Raw genomic sequence first — 23,609 nt, forward strand, 5'->3', positions numbered from 1 at the left:
CTAAGGAAATATTAAATATAAATGCTGCTAAAAGAGTAACTTTAGAAAAAAATCATTGGTGATAACAGGTTTTATAATAGCAGGTCAAACATCGCATTCATTATAAACACTTGTTGATGTAAACTCTTACTGGAACCATCTCTGTGAAATGCAAGATTCACTGAGGTCATTCTGGGTATTAGATCTAGTCATTGCTATGGAAAATAGGCCTGAAAAGTCATTTTGAAATGTGGCATTGAACTGGCGTACATTCTCTCATGCATATGATAACGTCATATTAGACATTATTTCACGTTGTAAATGCATAGAAATAATATGCAACTGTATTTTATTTACTGAGGCATCTCATCAAGCCACACATATGGGAAGCTTTCGTAATTAAAATGTTGATGATGTACTTAGTAGGGGTGGCAATAACACTTTTGGATCAATCTCTGATACCCGATGCGGGTCAAGTTTGCGCTATATAAAACTCTGTAAAATAAAAATAAAATAAACTTAGTTACCTAATTTACAAAGCCATTAAACATATGTATTCTTTATTCTGTTCTTATAATTCCGTTTTGTCTTTAATCAGGAAGATTCAGGATCTCGAGAAGAAATCTTGGCATCCACTGTATTTTCTTATCGAGACTTGACGCATGCTCGGTGGGTGTGAACCGCCTCCAGAACCCCAGTAGATACAGAAATGGAACTGGAAGGCAGCAAGGGCTTGAGAGAGTTACTCAATGTTAAACTAGAATAAGGGGCAAAGGAACGAGGATTAAAACTCTGCTAGCCACTTACTTTTAGGCTAGTGGGAGAGCAATCTATGCTAAAACGCAGCTTACATTGTGACAAACAAAGATGGAGCCAGTGCTAGTGCACATCTGCAGTATGCCTGGGATGGATCTCTGAACACAGAACCCGACACAGCCATCTATTGCACCTCTGCAATGAAATAATAGAAAGGAGTAAGTCTGCCCTGAAATGTCATCTTGTAAATACTCCCATCACCGTCAACCTTTGTTTCCCTTCGGCTGAAAGCAAAAGGGACAGTATTTCATCTGTTATATCTGAGCCATAACTCCCTTTTCTTATTTTGTCTCTCAACAGAGTTTGACCTTGCGCAACTTCTCCATTAAGGTGAAGGAGTTTCACCCCACTGCCCTCTGAGAAATGCAAAAAGGAAAAATTAAATGATATTGACACAATGTTATTGTGATTATATTTTTCAGTGCTGAGCCACAGCGGGACAGGGCTTTGCTCTCCTGATGGACAGCTGCAAAGGAAAGAGGAGTGGTAGGCACCATACGTGTGCATGATGGTTTGGAACGGCCACACTTAGCATTTCTCCACTCAGCTGTGTTGCACTGTCGGGTGGGGAACAGTCCCAGTCTCTGTGGAGAACCAGGACAATCAGACCAATCACAATGCTGCTGTTATGCTGGTAATGCTATTACCAGCATGACAGCAGTGGCATGATTGGCTTAGGGGAGTCTGGGAGCCCCTGTGCTGCCGGTACTCAGGAACAGAAGAGGACAGAGGAAAGGTGGCTGTACACAGGTAAAAGATACTTTATTTTTACTTTTCACCACCTACCCTCCCAACCTCCCCCCACCCGCTGCACCACCACTTCTGGTCACCAGCAGCCACCACCACTCATAAAAAATAGCGGTACATGAATTTAGTTTTGCTGTGTCATTTTCTTAACAACCATGGGGCATATTATCAAGACAGGGGATAAAATTATTGCCGCGTTTAGCGGCAGAAAACTGCCGCTAAAACGGCGATAATGGGTTTGATAATATGCTCTATGGAATTCCAATTGAAGCCCATGTTAGGTGTGAAGGACATCTAACCTGAGCCTCAATTGGAATTCCACAGAGCATATTAGCAAGCCCCTTATCGCCGTTTTAGATGCAGTTTTCTGACGCTAAAGCGGCGATAATTTTATCGCCTGTCTTGATAATATGCCCCCAGTGAGTGAACTGCCAGGTCCCAAATTGCTGCTCTAAATTCTGCATGGTACTGGCTCTGCTTTTTATTTATTTACTTTACATCACAAGCAATGTTGTCATTATATTTTAATATTTGCACTGTGATGTTTTAAAGCTTCTTTATTTATTTATGATATTTTGTCAGAGTGCACGCCTTATGATCCTGATGCGTAGACATGTAGGGCCCGATTTAGATAACGGCAGTCGGCCCGTTTCTCTGTCAGGGAGATGGAGTAGATTACTCCATTCATGTGTCGGAAGTGCAAAGCTGGTGGTAATTTCTAAAGCACTGTCAGAAAACCCTGTCAAGGCAGTTCCTGCAAGTGCTGTTTACAGTTTAAAAATGAAAAAGAAAACAGTTTGTTCCAGGTCTCAATCCACATGATGGAGCCATTTACCAAATTGTTTTCTTTTTAATTTTCAAAAAGAAAATGTTGTCCTCGCCATGGGAGTCCTCTCATGTGGCGACGGGAACGTTTAGAAGTTATCACTGCCCCTTTCTGCCAGGGTTTTCCTGTTTGTGATGGGCAGTGACAATTGATCTCTAATTTTACCCATCTAAGGGCCATATTATCAAGGAACGGCGATAACATTATCGCCGTTTTAGCGGCAGGAGACTGCCGCTAAAGCAGCGATAATGGGCTTGATAATATTCCCTTGTGAATTCCCATAGAAGCCCAGGTTCTGGTGTGAACCTGGGCTTCTATGGGAATTCACAAGGGCACATTATCAAGCCCATTATTGCCGCTTTAGCTGCAGTTTCCTGCCGCTAAAGCGGCGATAATGGGCTTGATAATATTCCCTTGTGAATTCCCATAGAAGCCCAGGTTCTGGTGTGAACCTGGGCTTCTATGGGAATTCACAAGGGCACATTATCAAGCCCATTATTGCCGCTTTAGCTGCAGTTTCCTGCCGCTAAAGCGGCGATAATGTTATCGCCGTTCCTTGATAATATGGCCCTAAATCAGGTCAGATGAATTAGAGGTCTGTCTATGATGGCCCCTACTCGATAGGGCCATTGGACAGGTTTACTCGCAGCAGAGACAAAGTAGTCTTCGCCATGATAAAACCAAATGTCGGCCTGCATGTATATTTGGCGGGTGGACCACAGGGTCGGCTGGTGACATTTGAAAGTGGCGGGGCGTAAAAGTTTGTGATGAGTGCCCTGTGGCGAGCAAGTGTAGCGAGTGAGCCTGACTGTCATAAGGAGTGTTGGGGGGGGGAGGGAGGAGTTATCCCCCTGGGAATTTTTGGAAAAAGGAATGGGCAAATGGTGCATTTTCAAGCACATTTGAGAGCACAAGAAGGTTAATAAAGCAATTGTGATAATGTAGTTATGTCATCAATAAAAATACTTCATATGCTAATGTCGGTGACAGCTGCTTATTCAGTATAACCTGAGAACTGACCTGTTCACAAGAGCACAGTGCATCAAAGGGAAGAGGGGCCTCCTGGGATTTTCTTTCTCAAAGTTTACGCTAGAGCAGAGTACAGCCTTGGCAATGGTGTCATCCCATCGACAAAAAGGTTGCAAGCCATTTGTCAGGCCATAAACACATAGAGCACACATGTCTCAGGGCAGGCTGTAAACTGCTCGAGGAGGAAGTCCTTGATTCACAGGCATGACAGTCAGTCACAGCCTGAGTCCATTGGGAAATTTGCACTCACTGGTTTAATACATGTGCGAGCAGAAGGGGCTCAGAGCACTAACATCAACAAAGAAACATTAACACCAGCCGCCCCTGGTGGACCATATTCTCACGGTTAGGATATTCCATCACCATTGCGATGGAGTATCCTTACTGCCAAGAATTAAATCAGGTACTTAGTCCTCGTTATAAGGATGCACCCTCCCTTATTTAGACACATCTGGCCTAATTTACGAGGACATGAAGCTGCACGGTGCCGCAAGCTATTTTGCTGCACTGAGATGCATCATATTAAAGGCACAAAGATGTGCCTTATTTACAGCAATACGGCGCATCCCTGTGCTCTTCCCTGTACCGGTTGTGTTGTGAGGAAACAATGGCTCGTGTGGATTAGTATTTACCAATACAATGTATAATACATGATAGCGATCCAAAAAAAGGGGGTTAGGTGTGATGTCAGAATGAAAGGCACAGCCATACACATTAGGTCTTTTGTAGAAAATATTTTTCTTTTATATAACAAAAAAGTTTTGTAGGAAGTGGACATAAATTCACAATACAAATTGACAATATTCATACAATTTTCAAATAGTGTCCCAGTGAAAAAAATTATTAACCTAAATAAACAAATAACATAAAGTGCAACATACAAAAAGGTTTCAATTTTTCATTACGAAGGCAATCATAGACAATTAATAAATCTAATTATCAACACTCAAACATTCTGAATGTCGACAGAATGATTTGCCTTTCACGTCAACGGCGTTTCGACCCTTTTCCAATTAAAGGGTCTCGTCAGGACAGTCTAATATAGGGACACCTACGAAGAAATAATAAAGAAAAATACTTGTCAAAAAAAGGGGCTCTTTTATCTCTAAAAAAAGGGGGGGGTATTTTTTAGAGGAGCATTGATATTGCGTCTCTCTACCTGGTCGTCTTGGATGATATACAACGTATTAGTGTTCAGTGACACCGTGCTCAATGTGAAATAAAATACTCACAGGGACCCAGCCGGGTGCTGCGTGAGAACAATAGAAAACTATTAATGTCAAACTCATTATCTAAAAGTGATTATCAAGGTGCTCATGCTTTCTACTTACCCCTGTGAGAGAAGACTCACGGAGAGGCAGTAGCCCACTCATTGGATGTCTAATGTTGAATGTATTCAGCGTGAGGGTCTGATAGCATACGATCACACAGGGGGGCTGTAAACGCGAACTGCTAAATAGCTGTCGCTTGTTTTCAAGAGTCCAATCAACTGTAACAAGATGTAATAAGGAAATATAATCGGCTCCTGGGGTTTGGAAAATGACCAATTATTTGCAGAAATAACCTATATAAAAAAATGGCAAAGCTGTCCCTACCTCTCTTCTCCGCTTCCGGGTGTACGAATCTCCCGTGAAGTGCTGCAGCAGGCGAACGAAGTTCAGTCTGCTAGGTACGATCACATTGATTGGTTGGAATATTCTAACCTTTGAACATGATTCGCTGGCGGTTGGCCAATCCAAAGACCCCATAAATAATGAGCCAGTGAAGGAAAGCGCGTCACGTTGCTAGGTGACTGGCGCATACTATCGTTCCAAGTGAAAGACTTCTTTCATATATTGTCAATAAAGTTGTGAAACATCGTATAAAGGACCCGTTGTAAATGTTCCATTACGTAAGGTAACTACATCGTTCTGACATACACTGCTGAATAACCAGATGTATTATATTGAGGAACTTGTGGGACATAGGTCATCAAGCATAATTCCTTGACAAAATAATTCTAGAACAGAGAATAAAAACAATCGTTAACAATAACGGATTTCTCGTTTCCTTAACCCAATATGACACATACTGGTATAAATTGAATCAGTTTTTCAAACATAAAAGATTTAAAGTGGACGACTGCAAATCTTATGAAAAGTCCACCGCCAAGTCTCTATTGAAGTTTATGAGAGTATGCTACTATACATTTTAAGCATTTTCGGCTCGAGATAAAATAACGCATGCCATTTGATACAAGAAGGCTTACTCCATACATCCATTCAAAGAAGATATGTCTCTTGACCAATGGTTAACTGTTAGCTGCACAAGAGATCTATTATTATACCTTTATGCAAAACATCGTCTTATTTTGTCATTACAAATAGCATATCTTTGATTATACATAGAACCCGTATCGATAGATATCTTACCCTACAGGTTATACATAATCTATGTTTACAAAATGCTGATTGCTTAATTTCATAGAAACAGGATGTGATTACGAAAAGCCATCTATGGGTTTTTTATTCAAAACTGTGTGAAAAATTTATGACAAATGTACTATATGGACCAACAGCACTTATTAGGTGAGGGTGGTAATGAACCCATGCCATTCCTCAGCTGAATTCAATCCTTGCATTATAGAGTTAGTGCGTTCGATCCATCGACATTCTAGTCATTGTAATATCTGCGATAGATCTCCACCTCTTTTAGGAGCGATCACTTTGTCTATTACTTGCCAGCGGATGTCATTTGCCGTATGGCCCTTCTCTAAGAAATGGTTAACTAGAGGGGCATTAAGGACCGAATTCCTAATCCTGCTACGGTGCTGTCCTATTCGTGCTTTAACAATTTGTTGGGTTTGTCCGATATAGGGTAACCCACAAGGACACAATATGCAGTATACCACATTTTTTGTATTGCAATTTGCAAAAAAGTCTAGCTGCTGATCGACTTTGCCATGGGAGAATTTTTGGGTATTAGCTGTAAATTCACAGGCAACACAGTTGCCACACTTATAGTGGCCTTTTACATCTGGTAGACCCCAGGTTGATTCCAATGATCTCGTATTTTGAGATGGACTCTCCATTGATGACCTGACGAGATGATCCTTGATATTTTTGCCTCTTTTGAAGGCAAACATCGGAGCATCAATGCTAGAATTTATGTTTTTAATGATGTGCCAATTTTTTGTAACTAATTTACGAATTGCATTCGTATGTATACCAAACGTGGTAACACAGATAAGCTTGTCTACCTTAGTTTTCACTTTGGGAATGAGTAGTGTCTCTCTTGGGCAAAACCAAGCTCTTTTCAGAGAGTTCTTCACTAATTTTTTGGGGTAACCCCTTGATAGCAATTTGTCTCTCATAATGTATGCCTCTCTCATATAGTCATCTTTTTTGGTACAGTTGCGACGTATTCGCAAAAATTGTCCATGAGGTAGTCCATCTCTGAGGGCACGAGAGTGGTGACTGTTGTAAGCAAGTAATGTATTACGCTCAGTTGGTTTCCTGTGCAGTGAAGTGTACAATTTCCCATCATCATGTGATATATTTAAATCTAAAAAAGCAATGCACGAATCATGTATAGTGGATGTGAACTTCAAATGTGGTTGAACAGAATTCAAATAAAGAACAAAATTATTAAACTCAGGAATAGTGTCAGACCAAATCAAAAAAATGTCGTCTATATACCTTTTCCAACAGGTAATTTTGGAATGGTATATATTGTCGTCATTAAGGACAAACCTATGCTCTAGATTGTCCATAAAGATATTTGCCAGATTCGGTGCAAAAATTGCACCCATGCTGGTCCCGGAGCATTGTTGGTAATATTTGCCCTCTGACATAAAATAATTGTGTCAATGCAATCTGTAGGAGTGTAATAATGAAAGAAGTGGGAACCTGGTGGGGTTTTGATCTCGTCTCTAGTAAATCCTGGATCACCTGTATACATTCCTGCTGTGGTATATTCGTGTATAGTGAAGTGATGTCCAGAGTCGCTAGTCGATCCTTAGTGATGTCATATGGTCTGTCTTCTAAGAGATTGATCATATGCATAGAGTCTCTGACATAAGTCTCCTGAAGAGGAACATAATCTTTGATAAAAAGATCTATGAATTGACCGATAGGTTCAAGAATTGAACCACATCCTGACAGTATAGGACGGCCAGGAGGGTGAGTAATATTTTTGTGTATCTTCGGGAGAGTGTACAAAACCGGAGTTCTAGGGCAGTCAATATTGAGGTATTCAAATTCTTTCTTGCTTAAAAAGCCTTCTTCAAGGCCCTCTGTTGTTATTCTTAGTATCTCTTTTTTAATATCCGCAAGGGGATTCATATCCAGTCTTTTGTAGTGTTTTTCTTCCCCTATTTGTTTCCTAATTTCAATGTCATAGTCGTCTCTGTTTTGTACAACAATCCCGCCGCCTTTATCAGCAGGTTTCAATACAATTGTTTTGTCATTTTTTAGTGTCAACAAAGCTTTACGCTCGTCTAAACTGATATTGTATGGGATGAATCGTGTACTCTCTTTCAAATTATCAATCCCTGTTAGAATTACCTTCTCGAAAGTTAACAACTCAGGTGGCATCATCCCATTGCTGGGATAAAAAGTTGAGGGTGGTTTAAGGCATGTACTAGAATCTTTTATGGGGATATCCCTCCCCATAAAGAATATTTTTAAACGAATTTTTCGGAAGAACTGGTAAATCTCTGTTTTCAGATTGAAAAAGTTGGTACGTTCTATTATTACAAAGGATAATCCCTTACTTAATAATGAGATTTCTGAAGAGGATAGGAGGTGATGAGACAAATTAAAAATGGGAATACTTTCTGCCCCTGTATCCACTGACCCTAGTAAGGTTGGGGTCCCCATTGATAGTGTTTGTTGCGGGTCTGACGTTCTCCTGCATATTGATGCCATGTTCTTCCCCTTCCTCTCCTCTTGCTTCCTCGATCTAAAAAAGGCTGACCTGGGTGGTTATCAATGCGGCTTGGGCCGGGTTGTACGTCAGAATCACTTGATCCTCCGGAGGATTCTGAAAAATTGATTGGTTGATTCCTTCTAAACCTACCCCAAGTGTTCTGTCTGTTAAGGGTACCTGTCGTATTATAGTAATCCTCTTTCAAATAAGGATATATCCTTTCTTTTGAAAAGCTTTTGATGTCTTTTGACACTTTATCAGCTTTTTTCTTTATTTCAAATGAATTGAAATCATCTATTGATTTATTGATCTTATCTAAAATGTTTTTAGTTTCCTCCAAATTATCACCCAATAGTTCTTTTTCCAATTCCTCAATTTCTTTTAACTCTGTCTTGGCATGATCAAGTGCCGTTTCCACCCCCAGCACCATCCAATGGCGGGAGCAGGTTGTGGAAATGCCACTGAAACCACCTTTAAATTTAGGATCGTCACGGAAAATACCAGGAATGTTTCTAACCACCAATCCTTGGGGAATTATCCCAGCCTTCAAGTATTCGGTCAACATACGTGCATGTAATTCTGTTCTCACATGTTTTTTCTTAGCTTTCTCTATCTTTTCACATAGTAGTTGGCGGGGACTTAAGGTAGGAGAGACTTGATTAGAAAATAAGGAAGGTCCACTTGTCAATTTAGCAATATATTCTTCAGTGTATAGGGGTGCTTCTCCCTCTGACATCTTAACCCGAAACAAAAGTATGAACCCTATGAATCATAGGGTGTAGGAAAAATCCTGCGTAAGGATAATGTCCTTGCGGTGCCACCACCGCTCTAACTAATTGATTAGGAAACAAGGAAACCCTACCCACAAGGAGCCTGGGTATTATGTGTTGTGAGGAAACAATGGCTCGTGTGGATTAGTATTTACCAATACAATGTATAATACATGATAGCGATCCAAAAAAAGGGGGTTAGGTGTGATGTCAGAATGAAAGGCACAGCCATACACATTAGGTCTTTTGTAGAAAATATTTTTCTTTAATATAACAAAAAAGTTTTGTAGGAAGTGGACATAAATTCACAATACAAATTGACAATATTCATACAATTTTCAAATAGTGTCCCAGTGAAAAAAATTATTAACCTAAACAAACAAATAACATAAAGTGCAACATACAAAAAGGTTTCAATTTTTCATTACGAAGGCAATCATAGACAATTAATAAATCCAATTATCAACACTCAAACATTCTGAATGTCGACAGAATGATTTGCCTTTCACGTCAACGGCGTTTCGACCCTATTCCAATTAAAGGGTCTCGTCAGGACAGTCTAATATAGGGACACCTACGAAGAAATAATAAAGAAAAATACTTGTCAAAAAAAGGGGCTCTTTTATCTCTAAAAAAAGGGGGGGTATTTTTTAGAGGAGCATTGATATTGCGTCTCTCTACCTGGTCGTCTTGGATGATATACAACGTATTAGTGTTCAGTGACACCGTACCGGGGCAAAAACAGCTGCTGTGCACCAACACAGGCACCCTTGCACCATGGTGCAAGGGTGCCTTCATTGCAGGGATGATTGTTGTTGTGCAGGAAGGGACCTTCCTGCATAAAAATTATCTGATGGCGTTTTTCATTTCCGCATATAATGAGGAAAAAATGAAGAGAAATAAAAGTATTTCTCCTCGTTGCGCCACACTTACGCCTCCCCAGAGGAGCCGAAGGGTTCTGCGGCATTACCAGCTTTATGAAACATGGAAAACCCACAGCAACACCCATGGTATGCCCCTTTCACACAAAGTGCTGCGTGCAAAGGGGCCATATTTAGAAGGCCATAAAAGTCATGTAGGGTGGCTTTGCGTGGCCTTAAAAAATATGGGCCAGCACACTGCGACACCGGTGCATCAAATAAAGTGACGCACCGGTGGTGCAATGGACTTGTAAATAAGCCCCATGTTTTTTGGCAAGTTATGCCGGACTTATTCTTGCCTGGAATAATTACGGTTCTTTCACATTTCTATATGTGCATTGGGATCATGAAAAGCGTTTGGGCGCGGACTTTAATTTTCAAATGCTGATGCAGCCTTCTTAGTATGAACACATAAACACATATTTAATCTTTTGAAATTTAAATTCCTCTGTTTACTTGCCTAATAATTTCCTGGGCCAAGTATCGTGATGTGAACAGTGTGTGAAGACCATATATTGCTTGAGTATGATAAAAAACATTTTTTTTCCATTACTGGACTAAAAATTGATCACAAATACAAAAAGGCTGGCGGTCGGCACGAGGTCATGTCATTGCAGATGCTGAACCCGCATAATGGTTCTGTGAATCATCAGCAATGAAATTCATCACTGACTGCAGGCTTTGACCTTCTGGCAACCATTGATATTAACATGCGTCCTTGAAGATGAATCCATGTGCTTGAAATAAATGTGCAGTACTTGTGCTCAAGAACCTTACACATGCCATCTTCATCCATTCCAGTTACAAGAAGTACAGAAAAACATGGCTTCAGCCATGCATAAGGTATCTATATATACTATAAATTCATAGTATAAATTATGCGGCTACTACGAAGCAAAGTATGTGAACGTGCTGAGGCCAGAGCTGAACCATGAAGTTTTAGAACCGCGCGGATGAGGAAAACAAACACAAATTTTAAATTAACCTGGAACTGAGGGTCAAGATTTGCCATTCAATAGTCTCTGTGTATATAAAAGGGCTCGTACACGCAGTTTGGTCCTTCACCCCAGAGAGGGATGACTGCCAGCATTACATATAGTAGCAGCTATTACCAGCATTATATATACTAGCAGTTATTACCAGCATTATTTATAGTAGCAGTTATTGCCAGTATTACATATACTAGCAGTTATTACCAGCATTACATATACTATCAGTTATTACCAGCATTATTTATAGTAGCAGTTATTGCCAGTATTACATATACTAGCAGTTATTACCAGCATTACATATACTATCAGTTATTACCAGCATTACTTATAGTAGCAGTTATTACCAACATTACATATAGTAGCAGTTATTACCAGCATTACATATAGCAGCAGTTATTACCAGCATTACATAGTAGCAGCTATTACCAGCATTACATATAGTAGCAGCTATTACCAGCATTACATATAGTAGCAGCTATTACCAACATTACATATAGTAGCAGTTATTATCAGCATTACATATAGTAGCAGTTACTACCAGCATTACATATACTAGCAGTTACTACCAGCATTACATATAGTAGCAGTTATTACCTGCATTGCATATAGTAGCAGCCATTACCAGCATTACGTATAGCAGCAGTTATTACCAGCATTACGTATAGTAGCAGTTACTACCAGCATTACATATAGTAGCAGCTATTACCAGCATTACATATAGTAGCAGCTATTACCAGCATTACATATAGCAGCAGTTATTACCAGCATTGCCTATTGTAGCAGTTATTACCAGCATTACATATAGTAGTAGCTATTGCCAGCATTATATATAGTAGCAGTTACTACCAGCATTACATATAGTAGCAGTTATTACCAGCATTACATATAGTAGCAGCTATTGCCAGCATTAGTTGGTTTCAGACCATGGTGACAGGCAGAGTCCCTTAGAGAGCGAGTGAAGAGACTCTCTTGGGACCGAGAAGGGCCCTGCCCATCCCGTCATTTGATTTCCTGACCGGTGGTTTTCCTTAGTGAATACTTGCATGAGTCCATTGTCTGAGATCACTGCGTCCACACTGCCACCACCTGACCTTGGAAAGCTCATCTTTTAGTTTGTGTGATAGAAAGTGACAGAATAAGCGTCCTACAGATTTGAGTGTTTGCAGTTGTATTGTGGTCACCAGTACTGCTCGTTACAAGTTCGACTACCGCTTGCTGGTGGAGCTGGGGTGAAAATGGCAACAGACGTGTAGATTGACTGAAACGGTCACCCCTGGCGTTTAGTGCTGATTCAAAGGCATCCCTAAGCAGTAAATTGATGTGCAGTCACTCTCAAACCTGATGCTTACATTTCAGTTAATATTCACAAATTTTTCTAAAAAAAATAATTAGGAATTTTGTTTTTTCCAAAGGTGAATAGAATAGCAATTGCCAAAATCAAAGCATGCGTTACTGCCAGATATATTTTGTTCTGTATTTGGTTCATCTAATGGTATAAAGAGAGACAATGTGCATGGTAGCAACTTTAGGGAGCCACCAAGTGATGGCATCTATTACTGAGAAAGTCAGTAAAAAGACCTTTGCTCAGAGCATGTGTGGCACTTGCATACTGTTTTGCCTGGAGCACAGTAAATTCTTCCACATACACTTCTGTGTTGCTGTAGACCTTATTGCTAGAAGGAATCCATGTATTTATTTAATTTAACGACTGGCTCACCATGAAAAAAGTAGCCATGTATGCACTGTAAGTCCGACACCAACAATTGTGAGGGGCATTCTCGACCATGTGTGCCGTATTTATATCTCCATGAAAGTCTAGGGGGCATATTATCAAGAAACGGCGTTAAAATTATCGCCGTTTTAGCGACAGAAAACTGGCGATAATGAGCTTGATAATATGCCCTTGAGAATTCCCATAGAAGCCCATGTTCTGGTGTCAACATGGGCTTCTATTGGAATTCTCTGCGGCATATTTTCAAGCCCATTATCGCCGCTTTAGCGGCAGTTTTCTGCCGCTAAAGCGGCGATAAATTTAACGCCGTACTTGATAATATGCCCCTATTTTTTTTTTTGTCCTAAATGCTAAGGGAGACCCACATGCCGAGCCGTGAGTCGCAGAGGCCGGGATATCTGTGCGGACCTCTTTGCACATGTAGCTAAGACTGCTGACAGCAGAAAGGCATTACAGATGTGACTCCAAGAATGGGGGCTTGGGGGGCAGCCGAGCACGGCGAGGTCTGCTCCCCGGGCAGATTGGGAGAGGGGGGGAGTGGCCGGCGAGCGCCCATTTTGAATGTTTTTTGGGCTACATTTGGGACTAGCCCAATTGTAGCCCAATATTTGAAATCACAGTCCAAGGGGTATATATTGCAATTTCGCACCTCACCAGCCACCATTTTACGTTTGGTGACCTGGTGGCTGGGAACCTAACCTGTTGGTTGTTACCAGAAGATATCGTTGTGTTTAGCCGAAGTTCAGTATTCGACCAGCAGCCCTTCAATGGGCACCACTCCCGTGCATTGTGAAGGGAGCGCTGGTTCGAGGGTCCCTGGGGACACCCGTTGAGACAGTGGCCCACTGGACAAAGCAAGAAATACTAAAAGACACCTTTGAACTTGTTCCTTTTCTCTCTCCACAGATTCAAAGGAATGCGTACTCGGTTTTCTTCGATGAGCGGTTCTCCATCCCCTTGGATCCTTCAGCGTTGGAAGAAAACAGCCTGAGATTCTCTATATTCGGCATTGACTCGGATGATAGAAACGTCAGCACGGGGGTGGCCGAGCTGAAGCTGTCCGACCTGGATTTATCCATTCGGCCATTTAACGCTTGGTTATACCTGCAGGATATAAACAAGGTAAGGAAGGTGCTGCCCATACACCAGGTGCAGCTGGGCAGGTACGCTGGCTTTTGAGGGACAGGGCTGCTGCTACAGCGTCTGCGCGCACCTCCTTTCTATTAACGTCACAATCACACTCTCTGGGGCAGATTTACAAGCCCCTTGCGCCACTTTTGCGTCACTTTTAACATGGGAAAAGTGACGCAAAAGTGGCGCAAGAGGCTTGTAAATAAGCCCCTCTGGGACAGATTTATGTTGCACTTGCGCCACTTTTGCGCCGCCGTTGCGTCTCTTTTGTGACGCAGCAGCGGCGCAAATCCTGCGCCATGGTGCGGGGTATTTACAACGTGACGCATCTGGGAGATGCGTCACGTTGTAAAGCCCTGCGCCACATGTAGGCGTTCCAGGGCAGGTGGGGGCGTTCCGGCGCAGGAACGCCTCCTAAAAGTGGCTGAGTGAAATCTACAAGATTTCACTCAGTCACTTTTGAGCCCATGCTGCGTCAAAACCCTGCGCCTGCTTGAAGCAGGCGTAAGGATTGACGCAGCATTGTGCAGATAGGGCCCCCCAGAGCATTGCTGGAGCTGCGTCGCGCTTGCGACGCAACTCCAGCAATGCGCCACTTTTACGGCACAGATGCGTGACGCATCTGTGCCGTTTTTGCCCCATGGTGCGCCGCATTATAAATGCGGCGCATTCATGATGGCGGAGCTGGGGTGCAAAATAACTGGCGCATCCCTGCTGATATGCAGGGATGCGCCAGTTATTATAAATCTGCCCCTCTGTTTTTAAAATGCACACGTCCTTTTAGGTTTTACAGTGCAGACTTTTTTATACATTCTCTGCTCTCTCTCGTTCATGCTTTTTCTGTCTCTCTTTCTCTCTCTCTCTGACAGTTAATCTCTAATTTCTATTTAATATTGCAACAGAAAGTGTTGACCTTTAATAGTAAATTGCTCAATATGAGGTTTAGTTCAAGTGTAATCCTCTGCCCAGCTGTGCACTGATTCCAAGCTGAAGTTTCTAAAACCTTGAGTAAGCTTGACTAAAACCATTGCCCTGCGCTGTAGTTTGCGATTATCTATAGATTTAAATAGAACTCAGTTCTAAGCTGATTACAGGTATTCAGAGGTAACGAGTGATGAAAAGGCAAAGGGGAATGGGAAAAGTGAGTGACAGATGTAGGTAAATATAACCAATGCAAAAAGTGTATTCATAGTATGGACTTAAGGCGCCTGCTGGGAAGCAGCAAAGGTTACTACTAGTTGTTAAAGTGGTTCTTGCTCATATGTGTAGATTCTCATTCCTCTTAACTCTGCACCCTGTTCTTATAATTTAGCTGATTTTTAATTTTAGCAGTAAAGCCTGGGTTGGTTGGAAGCTCAAAATCAGACACTCAAGGAAAATAAAATTCAGTATTGCTTGCACTGAATCACAAATGAAAAAGCAAGACATGTCGTTCTTGGAATTAAAATCATGCAAATATTTAGAACTCCCTATGAATTATTCTAACCCAAAAATGCCATTTGGGTCCTCATTCGAACCAGAGTTCCAACAAGGGTGACTAATACCAAAGAGCCATCGGTCTATCCTAGACGCATATAATATTGGAGGGTTCTGATCACTTGTTAATACAATGCACATATCCAAAACAGGAAGGGCCTACTTTAGAGTTTGGCAGATACAGGACAATGACTTAAAGTGGCAGATGTCCCGTCCACCCTATTTAGAGTGCATAGAGATCCCATATGCTCCAAACAGGGCAGACTGGGCTTCGGTCACTTTTTGGTAGATGTCTTGCATCGTCAAATTCTAAATAAGTATCTAACTATGGGCCTCATTTAGAGTTTGGTGGAGTGGGTACATTGCCATAAAATAGCCGTGCCACCCCCTCGCCAAACTAGTGGTCCTGTTATGTCTGTGCTGAAAACTGAGCTGAGAGGTTACCAGAGGAAGGAGAGCTGCTAACATATTTAGACTACACGTTCTGATACACTGCACTCAGGCACACATTGAGTGCTAACTCCCCAAACCACCCTCGAATCTCCATGCCCATGGTTACCTCAAGAAGTGCTTCATGATCTACCCTGCTGCAAGTCTTGAACGGCGGTGGCAGGATTGCAGAATGAACTGCAGGTGGAAAGATGTAGACCTTGGGCTTCTTCATTTACTCTGTGAATGCCATGAATCTTAGAAAAGGGGTGTGCACATGCCTTATCATTTCTCCTAGCAAGATGGTGGCCTCAATCTAACATGAGACAGAGGTTTTTTTCTGTGATGTCAGCACCATATGTTAGTACCCCTTTTCAAGTCAAAGGTATGTCGCAACACATTCATCCCCTTATTATATGTCATGTGTATCATCCCTTTGTTATAGTTTTTATCCCCGATTTTTGCTCTTTGCAGTTGAAACTTTCTACTTGCATCTGCTTCTGGATACCTTTACCTAGCTTTGTTTTGGGACTGGGACTGCTAACTGGAACCCTTGTAAGGAAACATATCAACTTTCACTTACATTAATCTGTGCAGTGTAGCACCATGGCTACTACGAGGAGACACCCTTTTCAATGGACAATCAAGAAGGGGACTCAGTAAACCTTCTCAGTGTCCAGTCCTTGACGGGTCCCCATGCTCTATTTATAGTTGGGGGGAGTGCTGTGTTTACACCATCATAGCCCTTACTAGCTCAGCTAAGGTAATCCTCTGAGCGGGCAGCTCTCCCACCAAATGGACCACCACGTCACAGCTCAACGGTCCCTGGCAGGCTGGGATCTTTAAAAAGATGGGATTTCTAAGGGTGATGGACGGTCCTGCACCAGTGTTGTGGAGGGCATTGCCTCTATCAGCCCTCTCCCAGCAGAGCAATGGCCAGCCAAGAAGGCCTAAATGATCCCTAATATGTGTAAATCGTACAGTCTATTCAATCATTGATTTATTTATATAAACTAAAAACTGACATTACCATACATTTATGCTGAGAACTATCTCTTGATCATATATTTAGTGGCTTTTTCTTGCAATTTTTCCAATAATTATAACACCCAACAGGACTTCTGATGAGTATGTATAGGATAATCGGTCAATTAACAGTTGTGAATTGACCAGGGATTTCCAAATTTTCCTTCATTTGAATTTAGCTCAAGTGTATAAATTCCGTCTTTACACAGACACATTCCTTGGAAATGTTTTTCAAGTCTAGGTTCCAACACACATCTCAGATGGTGTTTCTAAAAATAGCTGTAGAATGAATATAATTGTATTCTTATTTTCTTATTTTATATCGTTCCTAGATACAACTACATTTTGCAGTGTGCCAAATATAAGCAAAACATAGATATTAGACATAAGTTTAAATATAAAGTTTACAGATCATACCATTTTTGCTGTTTGTAACACATAAATATTAAATCTACTGTGGGTCTTTGACTTATAATAGTAACATCCAACCAGATACACTGCCCCATTGAACTGTGTGCCTACATTTTACCCCTTTCCGTACATCAATGTAAAAGTAAAAATATGTTCAGCCTGGAAACAGAAATATGTGCATCACATGTTCTATTTCATCATACATTTCATACATTCAACAATGAATGATTGATGTGGTAGCCGCATCTTTACGGATGTCTTCTCTAAAATTGGCAGCATGAATTGTCTTCTCAAAAAAGTAAACGTAACATTTCATGTTTTAAAGTCTGAAGATTCAGTGGTCGCCCCTTGGTGCATTTTCTAGCAACCTCTACACGAGTTAGAAGAGCCATGACAAAGATCTGACCTTGCTAATCAAGCTTCATGTAATATCCGGTAATGTTAAATGAGATTCATCTTCACTGGTCCCAAAAGATATTGCTTCAGAACTATTGCAAAGCTGGACAGGATGCTAAGACATTAGTTATGCTTACATATAACAGAGGGCAAAGTGACACATGGAACTTTCTCCATCTTCCAGAGCAACTGCCCCTTAAAGGTATTAAATATGTATAGTTTAACAGTTTAGCATTCAAAAATGTGATGTTAAACGCTGATATTTCTATCTAGCTCTAACATTTTCTTCCCCATCATATATGCTAAACACAGCCGTGTTGCCATGTCCCTTTTGATAATTTCCAATAAAACAGTGAAGACAACTGTATATCTCTTTTGCTATTTAAGTGGTGGAGAAGTTTGAAAAATACAGTCTTTTGCTGTACTCCAAACTATTGTCTGTAAGTAATATGATCTGTTTGCAAAGGACCATTTTGTAGCGCTGTAGAGACAATTTGAATTTGTAGACGATTGTCAGTCACACATCATTTACATTTGGCGGTTTTGGGGGTGAACTCTACTGAAAGGAACAGCAGCATAATTACTTGTAAGACTGTCTCCCTTCATTTTGCTTATTTTAATAACCCATTGCAAAGGAAATGGCTTAATATATTTTTTCATCTCAACACAAATTAGATAATTTCATTAAACCGAGAGGGTAACATTTGCCATTGACCTCATGATTGTCATGACATGTTCCACTTATATTTGCAGAGAGACTGGATTCACACTTTCGGCTGGTGAAGAAGTATCCATCCCTTTGTGTACTTCATCAGTGGCTATTGTGGTGCCTATAGTTTCAAGACTACAGATATGTTCATTTACTGGCAAGAAGTGAATCTATGAGTCTGCACCTATAAATAAATCTAGCTTACTTTAATGGCATGAAAACTCAGATTATTCTATTGTTTAGAAACAGTAAACCAGACATTTTTGAGGAGCAGATTTGATCATGGTATAATCAATATTTTGTTACAATTCAAACAAGCTATGTTGAGATATTGCTACAGAGTTATTTTAACTGCATGCACTAATGTCTTATTGTCACAGGCTGTTGACTCAGTGGGAGAGATACTGCTGTCACTTAGTTACTTACCAACTGCAGAGCGACTAACAGTAGTTGTGGTAAAAGCGAAAAACTTGGTTTGGACGAATGGCAAGACAACGGCTGGTAAGCATGGAGAACTTTATAATAAACATTCATCCATCAATGGAATTGGTAAACACAATCTGGATAAAGTGCTGTCAGTGTGTGTGCAGGAGGTGTGTGTCCTGGGGGTGGGAGGGTTGGGAGGCTGAAGGTTTTTTCAATGAAAAGATTTATTTTTTGCAAACATTTTGCTCAATGTAATATTGAAACTGTTATTTCAATTGATCAGCAAGGAAGCACAATTAGTAGACATTTTAGACCTAGTAAGCAAGATATTCTGGAAGAAGAACAGGGAGGGTCACTAGGAGAGGGAGAGAGAAAGTGATTGAAAGTATGAAACTCATGACAATGGTAGACCAAAATGCTTTTTCAGACTTCAACTGTGAGGCATATTTGTCCTGATAGAAATGCTGTTTTATAACTGTGTGGATTATAGGATTGGTGTTTGGTGTGATTATGTTGCATACGTTAGACACAGATATAGCTGAAGCATGTAGGAAATCCTTTAGAAGTGGTAGATATTTTAGGTGAAGCTAGTAAACACAACAATACCATAGTCAATGTGGGAGAGTAGTATAGACTTCACTGTTTTAGGCCAATGGGGGACAAGAAAGATTTACAATTTGAAAGTGATTTCAGTTTAAAGAAAACTCCTTTTGCCAATTGTTTAGGTGTTGCTAGGTTACGTTTCCTATTGAGTATGAAGAATAACGGTTTGGCAGTGGTAATCAACAAGGCTAAAACCTGCCTTTAGTATGCTTGATCAATAGTTACCCAAAGAGTTACTGAAAAGGAATGTACAAATAAATTCCTCAGAGTATAATAATACATTGACCCTGTTCTAGATAAGGTCCATAAGATTTCAACATAGAGTGTTAACCTAGGTTTTTTGTAACTTCAAGTGACCATTGCTACAAGAAACTCAATAACTCAACAACAATTATCTATACTTTGAATTCAATAAAGCTAAGGTAGATAAAGCATTAAATATCTTGGGAACCCAGCTAACTGATTTACAATTCAAATAATCTGGGATGATAGAGAAATAACAGCCTCGGCATGATAGACAATACTGCTTCATATTTTAAGAGTTTTGAGCAAAGACGTATACCAAAGGCTAATGAAGTCACATTTTACCACATGGCACTGCAAGAGACTTCTGGGTGGGAGTGACAGACATGCAAACCTCCTTGATGAGACAGGCAGAGATTCACCCACTAGAGGTGGCTGATGCACCTTGTTCTTAAGAAGACAGTAGAGAATAAGGTCATTGACATGGCATTGATCCTTGCTGAAGGTTAAGTACAATGATCTGGAAACGCCTTGATGCCCTCAGATGCTGGCTGAATGGCAGAATTAATAAAGTGAATGAAGACTGAAATATAAGGGATTCTAAAACAACTACATGACAATGGAAGAATGCGATTATAAAAGAATGGGCCTCAATGGCACTAATTGCTAAATCTAATGATATGCCTCCTTGAGGCAGCTTTCGCATGCGCTGGCACTTTGTGTGGCACTAATAGAAACGGAACAAGATATGATGATAGACAAGGTGGATTACACAATTATTAAATTGGTCTGGTGGCGTGGTCTCTATGATAGAGAGGTGCCCATAGGTGACACGAATGTTAAAAAAATGACAAAGGAAACAGATGACCCAATCTTATTGTTTATGGTTATTTAACTTTTCATTTTTCATGTGAGATACATCTCATGAGCAATCTCTTCATTTATGACAAAGCAGAAAACCAATAAAGAAATATTGGAAAAAAATATATATTTTTTTAAAGTTCTATGTAGACATTTGAACACCAGGCCAACAAGCTACAGTTTCATATTCAGCCCTTAGACAAACCCACTGGTGCTTAGGGGCAGATAATCTACTGATAGTGGCAGGGAGTGAGTCAGGGCACTAGGTAAGATTCAATTGAATTGTGAGTGGTTGAGGAGCGAAGGGTCTGGGAGAAGTAATTGTATTGGAGTTTGCTGAAAAGAAACATGTTAGATGTATTTATTTCAAAATGGCATGGCCAATAATATTATCATCAATACCAATGATACCAGAAGTAATTTCAATAGCATGCACTGCAAACTTTATTGCCTCCTGACACTAACAATTAACACTGTCAAGACTCAACTTATGGTTCTTTTATGCTTGAACATTTTTTTCCTTTGCTACTCACTTATAGGAAAAGCACTGCAATGTTTAGCACCAATTTCAATACCTCTTAAATTAATTATAGTTTTGTATATTGCAATCATTTTTGATGCAGAATGCTGTCCTTACTTGTTATACTGTGTACATATTCAAATATTACATTGGTATTATGTTATCAATTAAGAATGTTTGCCTACATTAACATTTGACAAATCATATTTGTACATCTTTCTCCTTTATGTGCAAAATGCTTTCAGGTTTTATGTTTTTCTATGTTATATTACTGATATTGCGCATGCTACTTGTTTTATCAGCATTCAAATAATGTCAAATATGTTGTAACTATGTAGAGCTCTGAGTTTGAAGATTAATTCCTATTACATACCTGTTATGATAAATGTTCAGTGACTAGTTACTGTAGAGGAAATGAGCCAAATGAAGAATACAATCAGCATATGGGGCAGATAGTTTGAGAATCCATTATTTGTGAGGTTAATATTTAACGGTCCTAAATCAATTTCGTTATGCTACTTCTAAAGATCACTTTTATTATCAGTGGCATTGAATAAAAAAATTAACTAGTTTAAGATTCAACTAAATTGTATGTTGTATGCCTTTTCCAGACCCATTTGTCAAAGTGTATCTTCTACAAGACAATAGAAAAATCAGTAAGAAAAAAACTGCAGTGAAAAGAGATGACACAAATCCAGTTTTCAATGAAGCAATGATTTTTTCAGTACCTGCCATTGTACTACAGGTGAGCATTTTACATTTTCAAAAGCAAATATTGTTTAAAAGTGCTACACCAAACATTAGCTGCTTAGTTACTATAGTGGAAGACGTGTGATGTACTAAAACTGAGCGTTTCATGGAGACTTCCAGATCATTGGTACGTAGCTTTTATTTTAATAGTGTGCAGGTACTATCCACGCCATCGGTCAAGAACTAGTTTCATATATATATATATATATGGCCGAAACGCGTAGGTCGTTTGTTTGTTTCCTGATGCACTTGGCACCCTTTAAAAAGAAAATTAAATGGAGAAAAATAATTGAAAATATAAAAATAAAAATGGTATACGCTGAACAACTTTAACTTGCCGGGTTTTTGCTAATGAGAGTGCTGCCTTTCTGTGACCCTCTGGAACTTTTGAATACACAGGAAATCCCTTTCCATCTCTCTCTCTCTCTCTCTCTTTATATATATATCTCTCGCAGAAACTGCTTATTGAACTGAACATAATTTTGATAATTCTTCAGCTGCAAACAATGACCATATTCCCAGAATTGACTACCAATACGTACTAGTCAAGTAACAGAGACACCCTTTCAATAAGGAATCAACTATTGAGTAACACGCACGAAAAACAATCACCATTTGCATCGTTTTTACAAGAATCGAACTACAATACCCATAATCCACTATGGCCGAAAGGGTAAAAAATAGAGCACAGCGAGCATGTGACCTCCTCAACGATGACTCCAATCCTTCCCATAAAACCGGAAATGGCACAACGAGTGGAGACAAGAAAAAAAGAACCGTCCCCTGTATCTTAAGAGATTTACCAAGAAGTAAATAAATGGTGGGAGAAAACAACGCTGGAAAAATACATTGAATTCAAAAGAATTCCCAGAGGCCTAAGAATCCTTATCATGCCCACCCTTAATGACTTAGATGCTGATCTAATTAAACAATGGCAAACTGATACAAACGAATGCTCCTTTAGACTGATGGCCACCTTGATTTTACACGCTGAAAGGAAGTTAGCTATAATTGCTACTACCATCAAACAATTGGAGGAGGAGCTGAACCAAATTCCTACAGATGAGGAAATCACCAAATCAATCGAACTGATGGAAAAGAAAATCAATAAAGATGAGGATGACGTGGAAAAATTCAAAACTAACAAATTCAATAGGGACAGATTAGACTACACATATGGCCGAATTTACACCTTCGCCAGAAAATACGATACATACAGAAATCGTGTAGTCATGGATAAACACAGTGGACAAGAAATACCTGTGTCAGAAGAGAGCTCTGAATTAAGCTCAGCTGATGAGGAACAAGCCACCTCCAGTCTGGATTTTTCCGGGGAAATGCGCCTCATGCAGATGACAACGCAACAAAGAGGACGCGGCCAAGGACCACCACGGGGGAGAGGACGATCACAAACCCGAAACGGAGAACCAGGAGAGGGGGCAAGACCCAAAAGAGGAAGAGGAAGAGCAAAGTAAAATCAAAATCACAAAATCTTAATTTGATTGTTAATCTTTCCAATAAAATTCTCAACAAAGCACAAACCTCACTACTTAACAAGGGCTTATCCTTCTGTCCCAACAAAGATATGGACCTGGCCAACATACGTATTGATTTGTATAAATTTTGCCGCAAAATCAAGCTCAAAAAATACTTTGAAGAGAGACCCTTCCAACTGTCCTCTACATCTTCACCAAACCAAATGATTCCATCCTTGAGTATTAAAGACATTCCAGCACTAAAAGTAGCTACTTCACTACAAACTGGATCTCTTACACAAGTCGAGGCTAGCAATCCTTCTCTTATATCTGATTTACAATATTGTCAAGACACGGGCCTTGAAACCAACAGAGGAGGAAATAGTGGCTCTAAAAATCGATCAACTTTCTGTCCACAACTCCCTCCAGGCAAC

The 23,609-nt window shown here is 40.2% G+C and overlaps 1 protein-coding gene across 1 annotated transcript in view; it reads left to right on the forward strand.

Annotated features, from left to right (window-relative positions):
• SYT12 (synaptotagmin 12) overlaps positions 1-23,609 on the forward strand; it is an 804,553-nt gene that overhangs the window by 618,572 nt on the left and 162,372 nt on the right. Inside the window, exons 5-7 of the mRNA XM_085644755.1 lie at positions 13,626-13,841; positions 18,678-18,798; positions 21,562-21,695. Coding sequence (XP_085500881.1) covers positions 13,626-13,841; positions 18,678-18,798; positions 21,562-21,695 — 471 coding nt within the window. The remainder of the gene's footprint in view (positions 1-13,625; positions 13,842-18,677; positions 18,799-21,561; positions 21,696-23,609) is intronic.

Source organism: Triturus cristatus, chromosome 3_1, assembly GCF_964204655.1.
Source record: "Triturus cristatus chromosome 3_1, aTriCri1.1, whole genome shotgun sequence".
NCBI classification, from domain to species: domain Eukaryota; kingdom Metazoa; phylum Chordata; class Amphibia; order Caudata; family Salamandridae; genus Triturus; species Triturus cristatus.